At 49.2% G+C, this 24,094-nt stretch overlaps 1 protein-coding gene across 1 annotated transcript in view; it reads right to left on the bottom strand.

The window, feature by feature from the left end:
• The window catches only part of TMEM178B (transmembrane protein 178B), a 408,156-nt gene that overhangs the window by 265,690 nt on the left and 118,372 nt on the right, over positions 1-24,094 (bottom strand). The window contains exon 3 of the mRNA XM_010855025.1: positions 9,449-9,562. Coding sequence (XP_010853327.1) covers positions 9,449-9,562 — 114 coding nt within the window. The remainder of the gene's footprint in view (positions 1-9,448; positions 9,563-24,094) is intronic.

Here is a 24,094-nt window from a genome sequence, read left to right as displayed (position 1 = left end):
CCATTTTGTAACAGAAAAGAAAAGAAAGAAAGTGAAGTCATGTTCAACTTTTTGCGACCCAATGGACTGTAGCCTACCAAGCTCCACCGTCCATGGAATATTCTAGGCAATGTACTGGAGTACAATGTACTGGAGTACTGGAGTGGATTGCCATTTCCTTCTCCGGGGGATCTTCCCGACCTAGGGATCGAACCTGGGTCTCCCGCACTGCAGGCAGACACTTTACCATCTGAGCCACCAAGGAAGCCCATAATAACAGAAAGAGATATGGAAAATGTTAAATTACCAGAGCTATAACCAAATAGAAACAGACAACACAAGCATGCAAGTAACTTAAAGTCCTGGTTCCGTGTGGGAGGTACAAAACGCAGCATTCCCTCTCCCAGCTCTCATCCAAAGCCCACCCACACTCTTTCCTCCCAGGAGCCTTCACTGACCACTGCAGCCCCCACAACACCCTCCAGACCAAGAGTTCTCAAATGTGAATGTGTTAAGAGTCACGGATTCCTGGGCCCCGCTCATAAAGGTTTAGACTTGGTAGGTTTGGGTTCAGGCCCAAGAATCTGCATTTCTAACAAGTTCCCAGATGCTGCTGATGCTTCCAGTCCATGAACCACAATTGAGCAGCATTGCTCTAGACTCTGATGAGACCTTTACCACACCAGGGAGAACCTGATTACTTTTTCCGTTAAGTGACATTGGTTCCCAGATGCCTCTGGCCTACCCTCTCCATAGTCCTACCATCTTCAGAAGCAGCCTCATCCCCAAATCCCAGGACCAATCCTATCACAGGCTGAGACGGCTGCTCCGACTAACGTGGTCTCCCATCGTGTTCAAGCGTAGCTGTTGTTGTTCAGTCACTAGATCGTGTCCGACTCTGCAACCCCATGAACTGTAGCCTATCGGCTCCTCTGTCCATGGGATTTCCCAGGCAGAAACATTTCCTTCTCCATCAAGGTACAGTACCTTTGACCTTAAAATTGGCTTCTCTCCTCGTCACTTTTCTCTATTTCTTATTCTAATCCCCTAATGCTCCAGATTTCTTGAGAACGGGTGCCTGCCTTCTGCTGGCCCAGCTTCTTCCCTATTGGATCACGTAGTCTTAAAATCCCCAAAGTAGCCCTTAACTATTCGTGCCTGCTGACCCACTGTCTTGATGACAAGTGTCTGCTGCCCAGACATCCTTGTGTCATCCAACCCGGATTGCCTGTGTCTGAGCTGTCCCTGCCTGCTGGAACATCAGCTCCTGGTCCTGCTTCTCCCCCTCACTGCTACAGCTCCTGTGGACAGAGAGTTCCATTGTCTTAACTATTGGAAAGATGAGTCACCTGCCATATTAAGCTTCCTTTTTAGCACCTAGAGCTGGGACAGCTCCCCCGGAGGGCCAAGCAGCAGCAGATGCTAAACCATCCCCACTTTTCCCCAGCCTAGGAAAAACAGGCCAAGCCTCTGAGATATGGTCGTTTTGTCTTATGCTTTGCTTTTATTTCCCCTGCAATGAGCTCTTGCCCATTTAAGTGTGGAGGTCAGGACCCACGATGTGTGTGCATGCCAGCCGCATTAGCCTGTACTCCTTGGGTAGTCAATAAATGTAAAGCAACAAGCAGTTTGATCCCTGGCCTAGTTGATACCTGGAAATATATCATCCAATTTGGAAAGCAGGATACCTTTTAATATCCCGTCCAGTACCCGACACGGGGCTTCTCACAGAACAGGCACTCCATGAATAATGAATGAGCAAAAGAACAAATGGATGAGGAAGGCCAGTGGGGTTGCACCCAGGGCTCCTTTGTGGCGTCTGGATCAGGATGCTCGGCCAGAAGGAAACACCCTCCAATCTGCAGAAGCTGAGAGAATGCCTCTAGGCCAGACTCCCAACTAATTCCCAGCACAAAATCGGACCTGCACATTCAGATGAATTGTGGCCTGAAGACTGCAATTACACCAGCACAGTGGTTCTCAGGTTTGTTTCGGTACGTGGCTATCCTTAACAGAAAAGGTTGTAGTCTACTCTACACCCGAACCCCGCCCCCCTCCTTACTCCAGGCCTCCTCTCTTCCCTACTCCTAGTTGTTGCTGTTTATCGCTTGGTTGTATCCGACTCTTTGCGACCCCATGGACTGTAGCCCCCCAGAATCCTCTGTCTATGTGATTTCCCAGGCAAGAATACTGGAGAGGATTACCATTTCCTTCTCCAGGGGATCTCATAACCCAGGGATCAAACCCTCGTCTCTTGCATTGGCAGGCGGATTCTTTACCACTGAGCCACCAGGGAAGCCTTACTTGTAAAGCGAAAGTTAAAGTGCCAGTCGCTCAGCCACGTCTGACTCTTTTGCAACTCCTTCAGGCTCCTCTGTCCATGGAGTTCTCCAGGCAAGAATACTGGAGTGGGTTGCCATTCCCTTCTCCAAGGGATCTTCCCAACCCCACAGACTGAATCAGTGTCTCTTGTATTGACAGGTGGATTCTTTACCACTGAGCCACCAGGGAAATCTTACTCCTAAGGCCACCTCAAAAATAAACTTTCCCTCCTGTCCACTCCATTTCCACCACTGGCCCCTAGTCAGGCCACCATCTAAGTAGGTGGGATCAACAGCTACACTTGTGTCATGATTTTAGAGTGTCTCCACACGACCTTTAACACTTCATAGTCATTTGAGTGAGGTTTTCTGAAAACAACACCATCAGGACAGGTAACCCAAGAAGGCATTAACACCTTAACTCAAACAGGTTCACCCAGTTAGTAAACCCGCTGTCTAGCAGAAGCCTGAGGGAGTGGGACAGAGGAAGGGGAGGTTTTGACAGGCAGGGAAAGCTGTGAAGGAAAGGAGTCCTGGCCTGGAGTTACAGCTGCCAGAGCAGATGTAGGTGTGGTATCACATGAAGGACTGCGCTTTTCTCTGCCTAGCCTGTTGCAAAAACGCCATGGGAGCTCTGGGAGGACAAGCATAGGGCAGCCTCTGGGCTGCAGGCTGTGGGTATCCTGAAAGGTTGACAATGTTCCCTGCAAGGTTGGGGGGATGGGGGACAGAGAAATGTGTGATGGATTACAAAAGGCCAAGATTTCAGAACACCAAGTGACCTATGGGGATGCTCTGTTGGCTGGGTTCCTCTGCTACCAAGCTTCCAGAATTCCAGGGAGGGCATCCGGCCAGAGATGACCTCCATGGATGCCAGGCATGCAAGCAGGAGGCAGCTCACAACAGATTGCCCACGCTGAGAACTCACACTGGCTGGGCACAGATGCAGGAGAAGGGAAATGGCTGACACTGCAGGAGATGTAAGCTTCCCAAGTCTGGGATGTTTACCTCATTAGGACGTTTTACGTAACATCAGCCAAAAACAGAAAGGGAAAACAGCTGGAGGGAGTCTGCTGGAGCTTGGACCTGGATTCTCAGTCTCAGATTCTTCCGAGGCCAAGAGGGGACCTCTACACAGCCCCTTCCTCCCTGGCTTGGTTAGTCTGTCAACAAAGCAGTCAGCACAACGTGGACTGGGTTCCTAGGAGGAAACTCTTGAGCCACCCTCCAAGGAGCATTGCAGCTGGTATGAACAAAGGCAGTTATTATTGTTATAATTACTGTTATCATCATCCCAAGCTCTTGTGTCTACACATTCATCTTGTCGTGACCAGAGATGTCTGGGGAATGATGAACCAGAAACCTCGGCAACTCCTGGGCTGTCCAGAGGTCTGAATAGGAGTAAAGTTCAGACGGCTTGCAATGTGGGAGACCTGGGTTCGATCCCTGGGTTGGGAAGATCCCCTGGAGAAGGGAAAAGATGGGAAAAGATACCCACTCCAGTATTCTGGCCTGGAGAATTCCATGGACTGTATAGTCCATGGCGTAGCAAAGAGTCAGACACACCTGAGCGACTTTCACTTTCACTTTCAGAGGGCAGATGAGCAGGCCGGTCTGGAATGACCAGGCCAGTCCACTGGGAAAGGAAAAAGCAAGCACCATCAGGCAAGGAGTCAACACAAGTCCAAGGCCAGAAGGCCAACAGCAACAGGGAGGGGCAAGGAGCAGCTTGGGATCCAACAGGTGGGCAGTACCTGGGGGTGGCTGGAGGGAGTCTTAGCACCAGGGAGGGTTCAGGGGCAGAAGGGTTTAATTCTGAAAAGAGGAGAGGGTGTGTAAGAGACTGTGGAAGAGGCTGGAGGAGGAACCAGGTAGGGCTTGACCAAGCAGAGTAAGAGGAGAGTGAGGCATGGAGATCCACAGCAGAGCAGCAGATAGCCTGAGCTTCCCACGGTACACCGCCTGGAAGGGGCCGGTCCCCCACCAGAGTAAACGAAAAACTACAGGCCCCCAGCGTAAACAGCCAGGGGCCTCGGGGTCAGGGATCTAAGTGTATCATCCAAGGAGCATGCATGAGACAAGACACTTTTGAATCTCATTTCTCCTCCTTCTTTGCATCATGTTCGCTGAAATGTCTTTGCTCCCCCGCAAAGCCTTCATCTCTGTCATCCCTCCCCCAATACCTTTCCCCTCCTCTTCCCATCCCTCTTGAACTACATACATATTGCTTCTGATTCAACTTTGCAAGGCTACCATGTGAGTGTGTGTTTGTGTCCCTGGGGGATGGGAGGGCCGGGTGAGCCCTCAGGAGGACAGCAGGGGGTGGGGGGAATGTCGGGGGCAGAGATCCTCTCTCCTTCCCTCCCTCCCTGGCCAGCTGGAAATGTGCTGTGTGACCATCCAATTTAATTAGCTGAACTTCCTTGATAGTCTTGATAGAAGGAAGCTTTAAAAAAAAAAAAAAAAAAAAAGAACTCACGCTTTTTCGGCTCTCAGCCTCTTGAAAGATAATGGAGAGGATCTGATTGCAGGAACATGGAGCCCCAGCTCCCTGATTTCCCACTGCCAGGGGCAATCAACTGTGAGCTGAAACCTCCATCTTAAAAACGCCAAGCCAAGTGAGAGGATCTGAGCTCACAGGCACAGAGCTCCAGAGTCTCGGAGCTCAAACCCCAGGGGGAGCCCCTGATGAGCAGAGTGGGAGACCAAGGGGATAAAGGACTGTCCTCCCCACACCCTCCAGCGGTACCTGCTCTGCAGCCCTCAGGCAGGCCCCCCACAGGGCCCCTTGCCACCGCCCCTGACCCTGGGGTCACTGGCATTGCCCCAAGCACAGCTCCACTCCACGGCAGCTTCTCCTTGCAGAAGTACCCACATCTCAGCACCACCCCCTCCCCAGACCCAGCTTTCTCAGCGCCCCCTTGGCTTCCCCAGGTCCTATCAGAGGCCCCCCCAGACCTCCCCTTACCACCCACCCATCCTTGCCCTGCTACTGGCTACATCCAGGCCCCCACCTCCGTGGGGGGCATTCCAAAGGGACACCAGTGACAGAGAAAGCAAAGGCATAGCCACTGGGGATGGCCTCAGGGGCTCCTGGAGGTGGCACAGAGACACAGAATCCTCTAAACCAGCACACAACCCAAGCCTGAGCTTCAGAGCATGAGAAGCCCGTAGGGATGCATTCTGGCAAGAGGAGGAAGCATCGCCGTTTAAGATGCCACTCTACTGCCAGCCTGCGTCCCCTGACCACTGCCAATCTTGCCCTGCCACTCATCTCCTGCAGCCACCGGCCCCCCTTCCTGGCCGGCCTGGCCACACGCGCCCATCCTGCTCCAGCCCTGGAGGTGGCAGGAAGATCCGGCAGGAGTACAGTGCCCCCTTGGAGCCCACAGAGGCTGGACCAACGCCACTCGGGGTGGCAGGCAGGCAGGAAGATAAAGTGGACTGCTCCCAGAAGACAATCTGGTCTGGGCGGGTTGAGGGCACAGTCCCTACTATTGACAGAGTTCTACCTTCTCTGGGGGAGCTCTTGCCAAGGTAGGAAGGAGAAACGGGCACATCCAACTGTTCGTCAGCAATTACCATCTAAGACAGATTCAGAACCTTGTCACCAAATCACTCAGAAAACTCAGCATTCAAACCTCCATTGCAGAGACCACCCTACGCGCTCGCGCGCGCGCGCACACACACACACACACACACACACACAGGTCCGACTCTGACCTTTACTCCCCAGAGTGATGGTTATTATCTCCTTACACTTGGATTTGTAAACCTAGCAACCTACAGATTAATTTTATTCTTTCACCTGCTAGTCACGGGACCATAACGTGAATGAGCTCTCAGCCAAACAGTTAAGCCTCTCATTGGTAGAATTAACTATTCAAAAATCACAGCATAGTTTTAAACCAAATGGTGCTTTTTTTACTTGAAGAAAAATTTTTTTCATAAGAGTGTTTGATGATCACATGCAAATTCTTTTGTTTAAATTTAAACTTTTTATTCACTATTGGGGTACAGCTGATTAATAATATTGTGACAGTTTCAGATGAACCGTGAAGGGACTCAGCCATTCATATACATGCATCCATCCTCCTCCAAGCTCCCCTCCCATCCAGGCTTACATGCAAATTCTTGATGAAAATGTATGTAATCAATATAACCTGAGCTTCATCAAAGTCTGAAATACTTTCCCAGAATTATTTCAGCAGAAAAAAAAATCAAATTTTTTGCTTTAACAGAAAATCATTTACTGAGAAAAATTATTGAATATAAGATATTATGGTGAAATTATAAAACAATAACCAACCTAGCATTAAATGAATTTATTTGATCCCACTAACAACCTTAAAGAATACAGGATTCTCAAATAAGTAAAGAAATCAGAGTCTGATTTTCTTTTTTTAATTTCTAAAGCTCCATCATAGATGTTTGCTAATCTTTGACCATTTCTACTCTATTTCAAAGGGGGCTTATACGCCCACTTCCTATCTAATGTCATCAATATCTGACCTTTGAAAACTAAAATCGACATTTACTATGCTTCCCCATGGGCTTCCCTGGTGGCTCAGTTGGTAAAGAACCTGCCCGCCATGCAGGAGCCTGCCTGCAATACAGGAAACCTGGGTTTGATCCCTGGGTTACGAAGATCCTCTGGAGAAGTAAATGGTAACCCACTCCTGAAAACTCCATAGATAGAGGAGCCTCGCTGGCTACAGTGCATGGGGTTGCAGAGTCAGACACGACTGAGCACAACGCGCTCTTTCTTTTTTCTTTCTGTCTATGGTTCCCCATTGTATCAACATTGCCAATTACACTTAGCAGCAGCTTCAGATACGACCGATGCTCACCTGCCCTCTGATAAAAATAGCTGCCGTGGATGTCGAGAACAGCAGACGCTCTCTGCTGGCTTCACAGCCCATCAGGCTGCTTTGTGAAACAGGCAGATGAATCCCACACCAAAGGGGAGCCTCGACTCCACCCAACATGGGGTGCCCAAAATTCCGCATGCATCAGTCGCTGAGACGGCTTTTATCAGTTAAAAATAGATCTGTTTGCACCCCCATTCACCACAGCAGAGGCTCACGCTGGATTCTGCAGAAGCTAAGGGCACTACAGTTTTAGAACAAGAACCCCGAAGACACAGGGCTCAGAGAAGGTCCATAAAGCTGAGCATCAGCCTCTTCTCTATCTTTGCTAACACCATGTAACATACTTTCAGTGATGTCGCCATGGGTCGTCCATCTGAATTCCAGATTCTCTGCTGTGTGCACAGCCAAAAAAGCTCTACCAGGTCTCCCATGAAGTGCATCTGTGCCATTTACACTAGAATAACTCTCCTCCTTGCTGAAAAACTTTCACAAGCTATCTTAATTGCTTGAAGCAATTACACTATATTGTAATTAGCGCATTGCCTTATAATTATTTGCTTTGAGAATGTCTCTCTCCACTCCTCCTCGCCCTCCTCCACTTCCAGACGCGAGCTCTTTGAAAGAGTTCTCTGTGGCCCAGGTGTCCACCATGTGCCCTAGTACACAGAAAAACTTGGTAACTGGGACTGAATTGAGTGGAATTGAATGGACGCTGCAATACCAACAACTTCTTCAATTCAATGACGACTCCCCCTCCAGTTATATTTAAGTGGTTATTCAACCAAGCTTGTCACGTATCTTGAACATGCATTGTAAGTGTCTATTAAGTGACTATCCTAGACCAATGCAATGTGACAAATAAGCAGTCACGGTCAAGGATTTATATACTTGGCTTCTGGTATGTCTACCTCCAAAAAGGAAATTAATAACCCTTACTAGTGTCTCTAGGGCAAATCTCACATTAAAGTTAAGTATGTGGGAAGCTTAGCTCAACATCTAGTACACGAGGGTGCCCGTTGGACATTCGCTCTCTGTCCTCAGGGTGTGGTTTGTGTCTCCACCAGTGATAAAGCTTGTAGGAGGAACCATTTGGTTAATGCCTTCCCATCTACTCACACCTGCCCCTACACCATTTGGGGCCAGTGGCTGTAGGTAATACTCATCCAGACACCTAGTCACAATATTTTTCCTGAAACCAATGGATCATTGCTCTGTTTAATTTTACTTGTTTTTCACCCCACCCATCAACATATGGTGATTTGATTAAAACCAACCCCAAAAGTGGAACAGACCCAGTGGGCTCCATGCATGCCAAAGATAACTAGGCAACAATAAAGAGAAGAAAGATGGTTTTGGCCTTCATCAAAGCTTACCCACGACAGGATCCTTGTTTTCAATAAAGAGCCTTCTTCATGTATACATGAAAACTGAAACTCAACCTTGTGACATTATGTGAAAAAGCTGGAATCGGGAAGAAATGACAAGCGCACAAGAGGTGGCGTGGAGCTTACTAGCAGGAAGAATGTGTTCGCATGAACCGTGCCTGCGACAAAGCAGAGTTATCCTTACACAGACAAGCAGGTGGATCCCCGTGGAGCAGAAAGGTAAAAATAGTCAACCAACTCTGTTTGCTCATTAAGTCATCGTCTTATCATATTAATAATTTAAGTCTCTGAGAATCCCTGACCAAAATCTTCCCTAACCAATGAAGGCACATATTCTGATCTTCGCTGAGCCATCACAGGAGAACCCAGGTCCCAAAGCCTTTCTTTCTCCAAGAGATAAATTTGTCAGTGGAGGACCAGACCCTCCCACTCAGGCCCCCCCCCCAATTGCAAATTTCCAGTGCAATACTGCCTGCAACCACCAGCAGGTCTTAACCCACACAGAGGATGACACGAGGGATTAGCAGGTTGCCACAATAATGCCCCGAGCAACTTGGAGACAAGCTGGACTTGAATCCCAGGAGTTGGTTCAGTCAGGTAGGTGAAATCTGAAATGCCTACCAGGGTGGCAAAGCAAGACCACGGATCATTGTCTAGCTGCTAATCGCTTTTTGTGTCAATTGTAGAAGCAAACTCCTCAAAACTGCAATACAATCAAAACCAACTGGGGCAGTTCAGACCCACAGATATTCAGACTTTAAGGATTGCCACCATGTTCTGAGACTGTCCACAGGTCTCTGATAGAGGTCCATCTGTCCAAACTGCTGGTGGGCATCCAACGTCCATGCCCTCCAAAGGTCACAGCCAAGGAAAGAGACTCAGGTGTACTTACGCAGAGCGTGCCACTCATCCTGGCGGATGGTCTTCGTGATGTTGAAGGTGAGGTTCCTGGGGATGGTGGCTGAGGAGTAGTGGTATTTGATGTACGTGCACCGCTCAATTTCTCCTGGAAAAGAGACAGGAGGCCAAAGGTTAATAAGGCAGCAACCATGTCTGGGGCAGTTTCCAGGATCTGCTCTTCTATCCTGGGGAGAGAGACTTGTTTCATATTGGGCCTGGTGACACCAACATTTTGTAAACACAAGGTAGTAACCTCAGCTCCAAAAGAACAAAATCAAACACCATCAATTTAGATGGTGCTAGTGGTAAAGAACCTACCTGCCAGTGCAGGGTTTGAAAGAGACTGGGGTTTGATCCCTGGGTTGGGAAGATGCCCTGGAGAAGGAAACGGCAACCCACTCCAGTATTATCGCCTGGGAAATCCTATGGATGGAGAAGTCTGGTGGGCTACAGTTCATGGGGTCACAAATAACCAGACACAACTGGGCACACACACATATATCTCCGGCATCATTCAGAGACAGGAAGAGTCCAAGTTGAGGCTGATGGCAGCTTGTTAAGAAAGTAGTACCCATGTGTTTAACCTTAAGAAAAATCAACTTATACGTCAAGGGAGGGTGTTTGGTATCTAAAAAACATTTACAGTCTGCACCCATGGGCCAGCAGCAAGCAGGCTTCAGCCTTAATCACGTGGCACGTGCTGTCTGTGGAAAGGTGAGCTAGAGGGGCCTCTTCCGTCTTCTCTATCCCATGGCCCCCACCAGCCTCACCTCTAAACACAAAGCACTCCGTTCCACCTGCACCTCCCTGAACCAGTCTCCTCTCAGATTTCTCGGACAAAATCGAAGCCCCGTGACACACTCAATTGCCTGGTCCAATTAGGACCTTTTCTGAGACGCTGTTATCAATCAGTGCAAGCTTTGCTAGTCAGATTATGAAAATAGTTCTATATCTCAGAGCCAGAGGTTCTCAAACGGTAGCCCTAGGACCACAGCATCAGCATTCCCTGGGAACCTGCTAGAAATGCCATTTCCCAGGCCTAACCCCACACCTGCTGAATCAAAACCCCCGAGCTAGAGCCTGCAATATGAATTTTACTAGGCCCTCCAGGTAATTCTGTTGCACACTTGAGTTTGAAAACTGCCGCCTTCGAGAATCTAATAGAATTGCCAATGAGTGAGTTTATAAATCCACCAGGTTGGCCAAATTCAAAAGGCAAGCAAGATTAGGAGATCTTGGTCTCCTGCAGGCTCTGCTATTGGCACTTACTTATCCGGAGGATATTAAAACTCAAGTGTCAGGGCATCATGAAGAATCAGGAAAGGAGTGATTTTTAAAGGTTAGGGGTTTTAAATTTTGGTTTTGCACCTGAATGGATTTTGATGGTAATCCATTTTGCACCCCACTGATTTTCAGTTTATAAGTAGTGGCACCTGATTGAATTGTCTGACCCCTGGCTCACTGTCAGCAGGGAACCTGGCAATAGGTGGAGTGCAGTAATTTAGACAGTGCCTTACTGTAAATCACGTCTGGATGACCGCCCACTACTAGTCACTGAGACACCCCTGCAATGGGACAGACGCTGTCCAGAGGCAAAGTTTTGAGGAAAGCGTTAGGTACTCTTTTTAATTTCTCAGCTCCTCTGCTTCTGTCCTCTTAGCCCACAAACATCCTGAAGTCTCTCATGGGCCCACCATCCCTCCCACAATATCCCCCCACCTCTGTCTTCCTTCTTCCCTCACCTGCTACACTTCTAGAAAAAAACAGTCTTCCTGACAGTCTCCGCTTCCAGAACCCACATTCACATCTCATATAACAATTTCCATTGACAGCATCAGTTCCCATCCAGTCTATATCACAAAGCCCACGGCCATCCCAAGGCTTTCTGGGGCTCTAGTGGTGCCCCTCCTCCCTGGCATCCAACTGGTCACCGAATTCTGACAGTTTTATGTCAGAAATGTCCCTGGAATCCAGCCTGCCTGCCCTCTGTCCCCACTCCCTCCATCATAGCTGCGAGAACACAATGACCGATCTCAACAAACAGCCACACTGACTGAGGACTTACAAGATAGGAGAGACCTGCCAAGTGCCTAGTAGACCAGTGGTTTCCAACTATGTCCTGAAGCACATAGAAAAGACGTGTGCAAGGCACCGGGTGGGCTGCTGGGCCCTGTCCAGCCTTCCCAAGGGCCGAAGTAGCCACATCCCCATAACCCATTTGTGGTTTCTATATGTGTCATCATCCCTGGTCAGGAAGATCCCCTGCAGAAGGAAGTGGATATCCACTCCAGTATTCTTACCTGGAGAATCCCATGGAAAGAGGAGTCTGGTGGGCTACAGGCCATGGGGTCGCCAAGAGTCAGACACGACTGAGCAATTAACACTTACTTACACTTACATACGTGTGTGTCCCACTGGTGGCACACTCTATTATGAACAATGCCTTACTAATCCTTCTATAACCCAATTAAGTAGGTGCTATTATACGCCTCACCCCTATTTTACAAATAAGAAAATGGAGGCTCAAGAAGATTAAGTGACTTGCCCAAGGTAGGAGCAGGGCCAGGATCAGAACCCAGGATCGCCTTATTGGAGTATCTCTCCTGTCAGGCCACCCTCCATACTGCCGCTCAGACTGTACCATAGAAAGAAAATGCAGTCTATCACGCAGGGGATAAACCCCACACTCCTGGCAGAAAGTCCCAGCCCCCACTTAGCCCCAACCAGGACACACCCTAGGCTCCAGTCAGGTGCCCTCCCCACCCTGCTGCATGGAGGGTGGATCCGCTCACAACTCTGTCCCTCCTCTCCTCCCCACCTTTCTTTCACCAGGTACAGGCCTCCAGCTCCTCAGGGAAGCCCTGATCACATCTAGGACAGCACCCAGCAGCAGGCATCCAATGGCCCCACTCCTCTCCCCCTCCCTGATGGGGTTGCCTGCTGCAGCCAGCACACCAACGGGCTGTGATTTATCTATTTACACGCCTCACTCCTCCACTGGATTACTAGTTTCTGGAGGGCAGGGACTTGTCTCATTCATTCATCTTTATCTCCCTGGCCCCCAGCACAAGAGCACCAAGAACCTATGCTTTGAAGAAAGCCATGAATAATACAAGGCGTCCTTTATAAGATCTCAGTGGGTAAGGAATCCAACTGCTTCTATTGTATGCAAGGGATTAAAATAATGGAGGCAAATTAGAATGTCATGAATAAACGGAGGTGACTGTTGCAGAACTCTGGGAGCCTCTGGCAAATACCTCTTTCCCGTCTGGACCAGGTAAGGAGAGGCTTGTCAATCACATATGAACACAGAATAGCCTCTTACCACACTTTGTAAATGTAACCCAATGGACAACTAGGTCAATGGTTTCAGGGTAGAAAAAAGACAGAGAAAAGAAAGAGAGGGAGATATAAGGGAGAAAGGGAAAATATTCATTTTACAGGAATATCATGAGCAACCACATGGGGCATACACAGTTGAGCAGGTTGCGCACTGCACAAGGATGCCTCTCAGGGGTACCTGCGCGCTGAAGTACAGCCGCTGCTCTGCTTGCGAAGACCTGCACCATGGTGGGGTATGCAGGGGATGTCTCAGTCAGAGAGGCTGCCTTCACCTAATTTGCACAAAGATGGCATGAAAACTAGGAGCCACCCTACACTCCATAATTTCGAGATCAAACAAAATACTCCGTGGGCCCAGCTTGGAAGACACAAGATGGAATCCTGCTGGTAACAGCTGGATGAGTGCCTGTCACTCGCATCTGAGAGAAGCACCTGATTTCCTGGCTAGGACCAGGTTCTCTCAGCCTCAAAACGTACGCAACAAGTGGCCACAAGTTCCAGGCTTCCTCCCTCAGCCCCAGCCTGCCCACCTGACACTCAACAAGAGAAAGACGCTGACGGACAGGCGCGGTGGGCAGCCGGCCAGGAAGCCTGGCTGGAGAACTTCCCAACAGCCCCGCTGGAGGCCCTCACTATCTGCTTTGCCTCAGGGATGCAAGCATCCTGCCTTTGACAGCAATTAAATTTGAAAGACTCAAATATTGCCTAAGAAGAAAGGCAAAATATTTACCCATGTGTCTGCAGGTCCTGTCAGTGTGCTGGGCTTTTGTCAATACAGGCGCCATCTGGGCACCAAATACGTGTGCCCAGAATGTGGGCTTCCCAACACAAACAGGTTTTCCTGCGAAGGACGGTGGAAGGTAACAGAGAAGCCTGTGACCTTCCCCAACTCCTGCATTCTAGCCCAGAGAGGGGAGCTTCCCCCTCCTGCAGCCTCAGCTGAGGGGCCAAAAAACTCGTCCGTGAGGCATCGGGGTTGGGGGGTGCCTCCTGTGGGCACCTTGGGACTTGATACTTTCAGCCATGCCCTGCCTTCTGAGCTGAGGACCCTCCGATCTGCGTGTCAAAGTCCCAAAGTGTTAGTTGCTCGGTCATGTTTGACTCTTTGCAACCCCATGTAGCCCACCAGGTTCCTCCATCCATGGAATTCTCTAGGCAAGAATACTGGAGTGGGTGGCCATTCCCTTCTCCAGGAAGATCTTCCTGACCCAGGGATTGAATCAGGGTCTCCTGCATTGCAGGCAGATTCTTTACCATCTGAGCCACCATCAGAGTCCCAGGGAGACAGGATACCCAAACAGGTAACTGAGGAGGGTTTCCAAAGTGGTCAGTTTACAAAGCTGAGCATAGGGTGTAAAGGGACCAGCCAACGGTGGGGCAGGGCCCTGGGGCTGGCAACACAAGGAGGTGGGGCAACCCCAAGGCTGGGCAAGGCAGAGCAGGGACCATCATGGGAATCTAGAGAAGAGGGCCCTGGGAGGAAGGTGATGCAGGCTCCAGGAGAGGGTACAGCCCACCTGTGTGAGGGGCAGGATATAAATGCCCAATCTCTCACTCCTCCCACCCACACCTCCTGCTAAGTCTCCCCAGAACTGAACCCACCTAGAAGTCAAAGGGCAGGCCAGGCTCCGAGCAGGTAAAGACGGAACTGGACTCAACTGGACTCAAGACAAATGCAAGCATCCAGCCCTGTCCCCTTCTACATCATCACTCCAGCTTCCCCTAGTCCAACAAGAGCACCTCCCCACTTCCCTTCCACCTCTCTGAGTCCTCGGTGGCAAAGGGAGACCCGGGAACAAGGAACAGGGGGACACAGTTCTCATCTCTTCTCTCCATTTCAAATGCTTTAAGACCCAAGGCATGAGTCTGGTAATTCACGTCAAGTCCTGATGTGGTCCCTGCACACTGCAAGTGCTCAATAAATACTATTGGGTTGGCTAAGAAGTTCACTGGGGCTTTTTCTTAACGTTTTATGGAAAAACCCAAACTCTCTGGCCAATCTCACAGTCATGATGAATCACTGCTTAATACTACTTACTCTAAGGGGGAAAGACCACAGGAAACCAGAAATAATATCAGCAATGTTTGCATCACATTACATACACACAGAGGCAGGGGGTGGGGCATGGGGGGTGGGGAGAGGAAGAGAGAGACATTTCATGTGCCGTAACCCTAGGAGACTTGTAGCTCAGAACCCTGACATGTGCTGGGCATATGAGGAAACAGACTGGAGGGGAGCGGAAGAGATGGCCCACATGATGAACTCCGGATTCTGATCCCACCCTACAAGGAAACCACAGGCGAGGTTCCTTTCACATGCGACTACAATCAGCAAGGTGTTGTTTCCAGGAGTCTACTTCTCCAGAGTTATTCATGGTAAGTAGAAACCTTCTAAGGCAGGGAAACTCTAGAGGCAGGGCTAGGACTCAGCCCCATGCCATCTAGAATCACCTCCCATAAACAGGTGCCACAGAACTTATATTCACGCATTAGAGAGTCATTCCTTTGGGTCAGACACTATTTTCGTAGGCCCCTATTTTTAAAACTCTGCTTCCCTGGTGGCTCAGAGGGTAAAGCATCTGCCTACAATGCAGGAGACCAGAGTTCAATTTCTGGGTCAGGAAGATCCCCTGGAGAAGGAAATGGCAACCCACTCCAGTACTCTTGCCTGGAAAATTCCATGGACGGAGAAGCCTGATAGACTACAGTCTATGGGTCAGACACAATACAGAGTCAGACACGACTGAGCCACTTCACTTTCTTTCACTTTCTAACTCAGTCCAAATGGGATCATCCCTAGTCACCTGCGCCTAGGTATGGATGAGATCCTGAAATCCCTTTCCTTTAAACTAGAGAGCTTCCCTCATAGCTCTACTGGAAAAGAATCCACCCGCAAAGCAGGCGACCCCGGTTTGATTCCTGGGTTGGGAAGATCCACTGGAGAAGGGATAGGCTACCCACTCCAGTGTTCCTGGGCTTCAACTGTGGCTCAGCTGGTAAAGAATCCACCTGCAATATGGGTGACCTGGGTTCAACCCCTGGGTTGGGAAGATCCCCTGGAGAACGGGAAAGACTACCACATTTCAGTATTCCAGCCTGGAGAATTCCATGCACTGTATAGTCCATGGGGTCACAAAGAGTCGGACACGACTAGGCAACTTTCACTAGACGAGAGGGACCCTCAGCAGCAGGGCACCCCTAGAGAAGAGAGGCTGAGAAAGGCACAGGATCCCAGCTCATGGGGGCGGGGGGATGTGCTGTGAAGGGAAACCCACAACTTCACAACCATATCTGGCGCTGACCAGGGTGGGCCTGAGAAAGAACCAGAACATGGGAACCCCCTCTCCAGTCCCCACTTTAAAAGTGGAGTGATGCAGGCTGGGCGTGAGATGGTCAAACGCATTGATGTTTAGGAAAACTTGGGATTAACAATCTATAAAAGGTTTACTTCTGCAGGACTTAAGAGTTTTTCACTTAAACTGTGATTCCTAAGAAGGGACAGGTGTGGCATGCAGGCTTCTCCAGACTCCTTTGACCCCCCAAATCCTTTTTTTATTCAAAGAGCAGTTTCTACCACTCAACTGTTGAACTCCTCAGAATCAGAACGCAGGTCTTTTGTTTGCATTTCTACCCCCAGGGCCAGGCAAGGGTTGACACAAAGCCCTCACTACATCTATGGATAAATGAGGAATAGACACCAGGGTCTGTTCTTTGATCGAATGGTCTACATGATGAAGTAAGTAGTTGGCTTCAAGTTCATGCTGGCCTCCTCCCTGTAGGCACACCTGGGAGCCACCAGCAAAGCAGCATCAGGGGCGAATGCCCGCTCAGGTGTGTGCATGAGGCCCTGAAGTTGGTCTGGGGTCTCTGTGGACAGGACTAGATTCATTGTTCTCAGCCCACTCAGACTCCCAGGCACACCAACAGCACCCACAGCAAGTCTGCAGCCAGCTTTCCGCCTCCTCACAGCTCACGGTCCGCTCAGCCCTCCTGGGCAGCCCACAGGGTGCAGGGGAGTCAATACTCATGAGAGACCCTCAACCAAGGATGTTAGAGCCAGAGAGCAAGCACCCAGCCCCCTGGAGGATGACCACGAGGTGCCCTTGGCACAGTTACCCTGAGGGAGGCCCCGGGATCCACACTGAGACTCACAGCAGGAACCAGTTCAGTGCTGCGCCCTCCATTGGCTCCCCCTCCTTCCTCCCTTCCTGGGAACTCCCCCTAAAGTCCCTGACTCAAGCTCTGTTTTAGGGGGACCCAAACTCTGACTCCCAATCCCAAAGAAATCCAATCCCAAAGAAAAGCAATGCCAAAGAATGTTCAAACTACCGCACAATTGCACTCATCTCACACGCCAGCAAAGTAATGCTCAAAATTCTCCAAGCCAGGCTTCAGCAGTATGTGAACTGTGAACTTCCAGATGTTCAAGCTGGATTTTGCAAAGCCAGAGGAACCAGAGATCAAATTGCCAACATCTGCTGGATCATCAAAAAAGCAAGAAAGTTCCAGAAAAACATCTACTTCTGCTTTATTGACTATGCCAAAGCCTTTGACTGTGGATCACAACAAACTGTGGAAAATTCTTCAAGAGATGGGAATATCAGACCACCTGACCTGTGTCCTAAGAAATCTGTATGCAGGTCAAGAACCAACAGTTAGAACTGAACATGGAACAATAGACTGGTTCCAAATCGGGAAAGGAGTACATCAAGGCTGTATATTGTCACCCTGTTTCTTTAACTTCTATGCAGAGTACATCATGAGAAACGCTGGGCTGGAAGAAGCACAAGCTGGAATCAAGATTCCCAGGAGAAATATCAGTAACCTCAGATATGCAAATGATACCACCCTTATCGCAGAAAGGGAAGAAGAACTAAAGAGACTATTGATGAAAGTGAAAGAGGAGAGTGAAAAAACTGGCTTAAAACTCAACATTCAGAAAACGAAGATCATGGTATCTGGTCCCATCACTTCATGACAAATAGGGAAACAATAGAAACAGTGACAGACTTTACTTTGGGGGGCTCCAAAATCACTGCAGATGGTGACTGCAGCCATGAAATTAAAAGATGCTTGCTCCTTGGAAGAAAAGCTATGACCAACTTAGTTAGCATATTAAAAAGCAGAGACATCAATTTGCCAACAAAAGTCCATCTAGTCAAAGCTATGGTTTTTCCAGTAGCCATGTATGGATGTGAGAGTTGGACTATAAAGAAAGCTGAGCACCAACGAATTGAAGCTTTTGAACTGTGGTGTTGGAGAAGACTCTTGAGAGTCCCTTGGACTGCAAGGAGATCCAATCAGTCCATCCTATGAGGAAATCAGTCCTGAAAATTCATTGGAAGGACTGATGCTGAAGCCGAAACTCCAATACTTTGGCCACCTGATGCAAAGAGATGAGTCATTGGAAAATATACTGATGCTGGGAAAGATTGAAGGCAGGAGGAGAAGGGGACAACAGAGGATGAGATGGTTGGATGGCATCACTGACTCAATGGACATGAGTTTGAGTAGTCTCTGGGAGTTTGTGATGGACAGGGAGGCCTGGCGTGCTGCAGTCCCTGGGGTCACAAAGAGTTGGACATGACTGAGTGACTGAACTGAACTGAAATTGAAACTCTGGAATGCTCTTCTTGACATTCCAGCACCCACTGGACTACTGGACCACTGCTGAGAGTCCACAGGCTTCCTTCATCCCAGAGCTCCTTCTTTAAAAAAACTAAATCTATTCCATGCCTTCCAGACAGTGAGGACTTTGGACACTCACTTTACCCCCACGTCATGGTCACAACAACCTTGAGAGGCAGATTTTACCTCTCTGACTGTTCTCAGCCCATATTCAGTATTATTCTCACGTGACTGAAGGAAGGGAGAGTTTAAGAGAGATGAAGGCCTTCTCTCCAGCCAGCCAGCCAGCCAGCCAGCCAGAAGGAGAAAAGGCAGGGTCCAGGTGTCAGCACAGTGGGTTCAGACACCCACAGCTGTAATGATTCCATGCCATGGCAGGAGGTTTATGAGAAACAAGGATTATTTTGCAGCCACAGAGCTTCGTATGTGGAGGAACTTTACATCCACTGACGAGGAAGAGCGGGCAGGGGGGACATCACCCATGTCTTGTCTGCCACTCTTCCTCCCTTGATGCCAATGGCGAGAGCGCCTAGGACACTGGGGTCTTCCCTGCTGACCAGTCCTGGCCCCAGGCCGCCATGGCAAGAGCTCTCAGCCTCTCACTCTGACACCCGTCTCATCCATCGAGCTGACGGTTCTCAATCATCGTTCAGCCCTAATAAATGGAAAGATTAAGTCAAAAGTAGAAAGAACACACTGGAAAAAAACTGAAAGCCAACCTTCAAAAAAAAAGAAAAGAAACTGGTTGAAGCTTTAAATCTTGGACTTTATCCCTTCCATAAAGGGCATTTCCTCCAAAAAGAGAAAAAAAAAGGGGAGGCGGTTTAAAATTACACCTTAGAAGGGAGAGGAGACAGGTAGATTCTCCTTTAACCAATTAGGAAAGCCATTATCAATTTATCAGCACTGTCGACCTCGAATTCTTTAGCCGCTGTAAGAGCGGAGATGGAGTTTAGCGGGTGAAAGGTTTGAGATTAGAAGCAAAACCATGTCCCTGATGAAAAGGGAGGGAAGCAAACCAGCAAAGTTCCAGGGGTTCAAGGAGGGCAGACAGAGCTGGAGTTTCCACATCCCACAAGACCACATCCCCAGGCCTGGCAGAAGGGGTGAGGGCTGGGGAGAGCAGCGATATTTACAAGTGATTTCAGTCGGCTCTTCACAAAAGCTTCCTGCAACCAACCTCCCCACCCTACCTCCCCCGGCTCATTTTCAGCACCTCCTGCTCCTCCCAGATGTTATGAGCTGAAGGATTTTCAAGGCTTAGAGCTGCTGCTGGCCCAGCAAGAAAGAATGTTTTATTTTCTTCATACTGAAGAAAAAGTGTTACCTACTTTTTTATTTTTAATGCTTTCAAACACATTCCACTTGGTGTATTTTGTTTTTTTGTGTTTGTGGTATCAGCGTGGCCTTTTAATGTTGTTTTGTATGCAACTCATGGGCAGACTCCTAAATATTTAATTCCTTTCCATTCAGTGTTTCATAAATGTTTGTTAGGAGTCGTGTTCTGGGGGCCCTCTGGACTCACATGCACGGATTGCATTCTTAAAAATCCTACTTCCAGAGGGCAGCCCTCTCATTTCTGAGTCTGTCTCCCAACACTTCTGCCAGCTACTGTTGTAACAGTTACTTATATATTAACCATGTATTTCTGTGTACAGTAAATGCTTCAGGGTAGGGGAGCTTGCGGTTTTCATCTTTGGCCAAGAGGGTGCTTTGAGTGTCATACAGTTGACCCTTGAACAACATGGGTTTGAGCTACATGGGTCCACTTATTCAGATTTTCCTTTTCAGTGGAAAGACTACAGTACTACAATCAATGATACAGAGGAGTCGCATATACAGATGCTCCGACTCTAAGTTATACTTGATTTTCAACTACACAACCCTCGTTGATTTACAACCCTCGTTGGGGGGTTGATGTCAATTACTCTTGACCTCATTGTTCATGGGTCAAGAGTAATTCATTTTAATAATAGTTTATGTTCAATGAATGCATTCTACATGTTAAGTACTGTACAGAGGATTTTATCCCACATTATCTCATTTAATCGTAAAAGTTAAGGCCTGCTGCTGTCCCCATTTCACAGATGAGAACACAGAGGCTTAGGGAGGTTTCCTGCCTGAGAATGCAGAGCTATTCCTGGCACAGGTGGCATGCAAATCCACCTACCACACTCCCTAAGCACCACACTATGTGTGCTCATGAAGAGAAATTGGGAAAAGTCAAGCTCTTCAGCAAGAAAGAGACCCTCCAAGGTTTTCCATCAGAAATAAAGCAAAACTTTTCCACGTGCAGGGATTTCCAGCTTCTACAGACTTTGCTGCTCTTATCAGAACAAGAAAGAAGGTTTGCTTCCAGTGCTCCCTTAAGGAGCTGGCCGGAAGACAGCTTCTAGACACAGTGGAAGGGGACTGAGAATGCATCTACCGGCCCCTGCACTTGGCCACAGCCCTACCCCACTCCCAGGACAAGCCACCCAGCAGCAGGGACCTGGGGCAAGGCACTCAGCCTCTCAGAACCTCATTTCTTCATCTGCAAATGCAGATAATGATAGCGCTCAGCCCCTAAGATGGATGAGGAAGAAATGAGATAACTTATGTAAAACCTGCTCTGGAGTAAGCATTCGAGAAATGCTCATTTATCAGTTCTACCTCTGGGACACACCTGCTCCCATATAACAGCGCATCCATATCTGGTAGCTCAGCTAGTAAAGAATCGGCCTGCAATGCAGGAGACTTCGGTTAGATTCCTGGGACTGGAGAAGCAATAGGCTACCTACTTCCGTATTCATGAGCTTCCCTGGTGTGGGAGACCTGGGTTTGATCCCTGGGTTTGGAAGATTCCCTGGAGGAGGGCATGGCAACCCACTCCAGTATTCTTGCCTAGAGAATCCCATGGACAGAGGGGCCTGGCGGGCTACAGACCGTGGGGTTGCAGAATCAGACACGACTGAGCGACTAAGCACAGCGCAGCATCATATCTAAAGACGGCTCTCACACCTCTCCCACCCATGGCTCCTTTTCTTTCAGCCAAGGCCATTCAGGTCCTGCGCCCACGGTCACAGAACCCAGCACCACGCTGGTCACCCCAAGGCCCAGGCACATGTCAGAATCTCTCCCAGGGTGACACTGACCACGATCGCACCTGCGGGGACAGAGCCCACAGCCCGGCTCCCTGTGAGCGCTGTAGCAGCTGTGACACAGGCTGGTCACAGGCAGGGGACACGGTCCATGTGCTTTCCTCTAGAGAAGCTACTTAGCCAGCATGGGCTTGAGCAGCTGGTTGTTTTTCTCATCTGGGGCTGTTTTATGTCGTTTAGTTTGTTACCTCCTGCAGGGTCTCCTGTTTGCTCCAGGCCCCTGAAGAAATGTTTAGGTGGTGAGCCTGTCCTTCCATAAATTAGACATCAGTCCACAAACTCCATCAGTGGGGCCACTTCTGGCCTCGTCCAAGTCATCACTAAAATCTCTCAACAGAATGGGTGTTGAGGGCAGAACTGTGCACCCACACACACGCCACAAACTTGCTTGTAATCAGAAGTGAAAAAGTGAGGAAGTGTTAGTTGCTCAGTCGTATATGACTCTTTGCAACCCTATGGAGTGTGTCTCGCCAGGTTCCTCTGTCCATGGGATTTCCCAGGCAAGAATACTGGAGCGGGTTGCCACTTCCTTCTCCAAGGGATCTTCCTGACCCAAGGATCAAACTTGAGTCTCCTGCATTGCAGGCAGATTCTTTACCATCTGAGTCACCAGGGAAGCTTGCAATCAGAAATGAAACCATTAAGAGCTCTTGGGTGGGACCCTGTAGCCTGCCATGAATTCACATTCCCAATCTGCCCCCAACCCCTTGCCCCAGATCCTCTTCTGCAGCTAGTGCACCTGGATGTCATGAGACCCCATCTGCACTCTTCACCCCATCAACTCATCTAGGAACTGTACCTACACAGGGGATGAGGTCAGCTCAGAGCTGTGCACTGGTCCCTAGGCATCACCGCCTCCTGGCTGAGCACTCCCCCGACGTCTGCTTTGTAGGCCCTTTGGACAGTTGTCCAGGCCTCCCACTAGTCTGGCTGCTCGTCTGTGTCCACGGAATCCCCATGGTCCCCTTTATTGAAAAATTGACACAGCACCCCTACCTCTAAATCACAGCTCCTCTGACCATCTGGTCCCCTTTCACAAACAGGGTGGCCCCACAGAAGAAATTACTTCCCACGCTGCCCACCATCCTTCCACGTCCTCTAGCAGCCAACACTTCCATCAAGGAATAGAAATGCAGCCTCCCTGCTGGGTGATCACCACACACCTGCCGAGTTTACAACCCGTGTCCACGTCCCCCAGTCGCCCTGCAAAACACAGTCTCCACGCCCCTGACTCCTGCTCACCCACTCCGTTCTTCTCATCCATCACCTTACCATGTAACTCCCTTGACTCAACATCATAGCCTCTAACATTTTACCATCTTCTGTGCTAAAGGTCACCTCATCTTCTGTGGGATCCACAACCTTTTTATCCTCACTTCCTCATTCCTAGATTCGGGATGTCTTTTCCCCCCTCTCTGAGTCTTTTCAGATGCTTTAAACAAGACATTCTTAAATGTCATTACATTGTAACATCCTCACGAAAGGAAATAAAAAACGAGGTGTCGTCGTGCTGACCCCACAGCACCCGGCTCCCTGGTAAGGTTTCAGCCACCCTTTTTCCCAGTTTGCTCATGTATTTTTCCAGCATGAGACAGGCTGCTTGGGAAAGTATGAGAAGGTGAGGTATGGCTCTAAATCACCATTTGGGGTGTAGTAAATAATCTGCTCCCTTATTCCTATCACAGCCCTAACAGCCTTCTGGAGAGCCCCAAGTTGTCACTGCCTTCCCCAAGGCCGCCTCCCGCCCTGGTGTGCCAACACCCCAAGCACAAGCCTGTGGCTCCTCTGGGCACAGTTTCAGCGGGTGGAAGCACCATCCATCTCCAGGCCCTGACAGGCAAACGAGGCGAGAAGACCAAATCTGGTTTTTCGCTGGAAAACAGTGAGCTCATGCTTTCTCTCCAGAGACGCAGGAAGTGGAGACAGATCTGGAGATGCGGAGACAGTGATGGAGACAGGCAGGGGTGATAAGGGATGAGCAGGAAAGAGGGAGGAGGCCAGTCTGGCACTTTTGAAATGTCACTTTTGATAAGAATCCCCAGCTCTCGGGCCAGAGGGAAACATCCATATTCTTTAAATTTAGGATCCAGCATGAGGCGGTTGTCCTAAAGGGGAGGAACAGGGAGAAGATGAACCGAGCTGGAAATTCTTCATTCCCACTCCTTCAGAGAAAAGGGAGATGATGGTTCCTGAGTTTCCAGCACTGCAGACACCAGGGCAGAACTGGCACTGCTGCTCCCAGGTGAGCTCCAGATCGGATGGTGGGCACTGCCAGCTTTTCCGATGGAGGGCTGTACCCTCAGGCATGCATCTCCGTAAGGCCAGCCATTCCCTACGGACGCACCAGATAGAAGGCAGAGAATTCAGATGACTGCCCAGGTATTTCCAAATAGCTGAATGTTTGGTTTCAGCTAGGGGAAAAAAGTCCAGATTACTGAGTTTTCTACTTTGTATTTGAAAAAGGAGTTAGATAATGCTTTTCCTTTTTACCAGTTAATTTGGGGTGGGGGGAGGGCAGAGACACTATG

Source organism: Bison bison, unplaced genomic scaffold (genome assembly GCF_000754665.1).
Source record: "Bison bison bison isolate TAMUID 2011002044 unplaced genomic scaffold, Bison_UMD1.0 scf7180017864352, whole genome shotgun sequence".
Lineage (NCBI taxonomy): Eukaryota > Metazoa > Chordata > Mammalia > Artiodactyla > Bovidae > Bison > Bison bison.
Note: the sequence above shows the minus strand (reverse complement) of the source record. Positions and strands in the feature narration are given on the sequence as shown.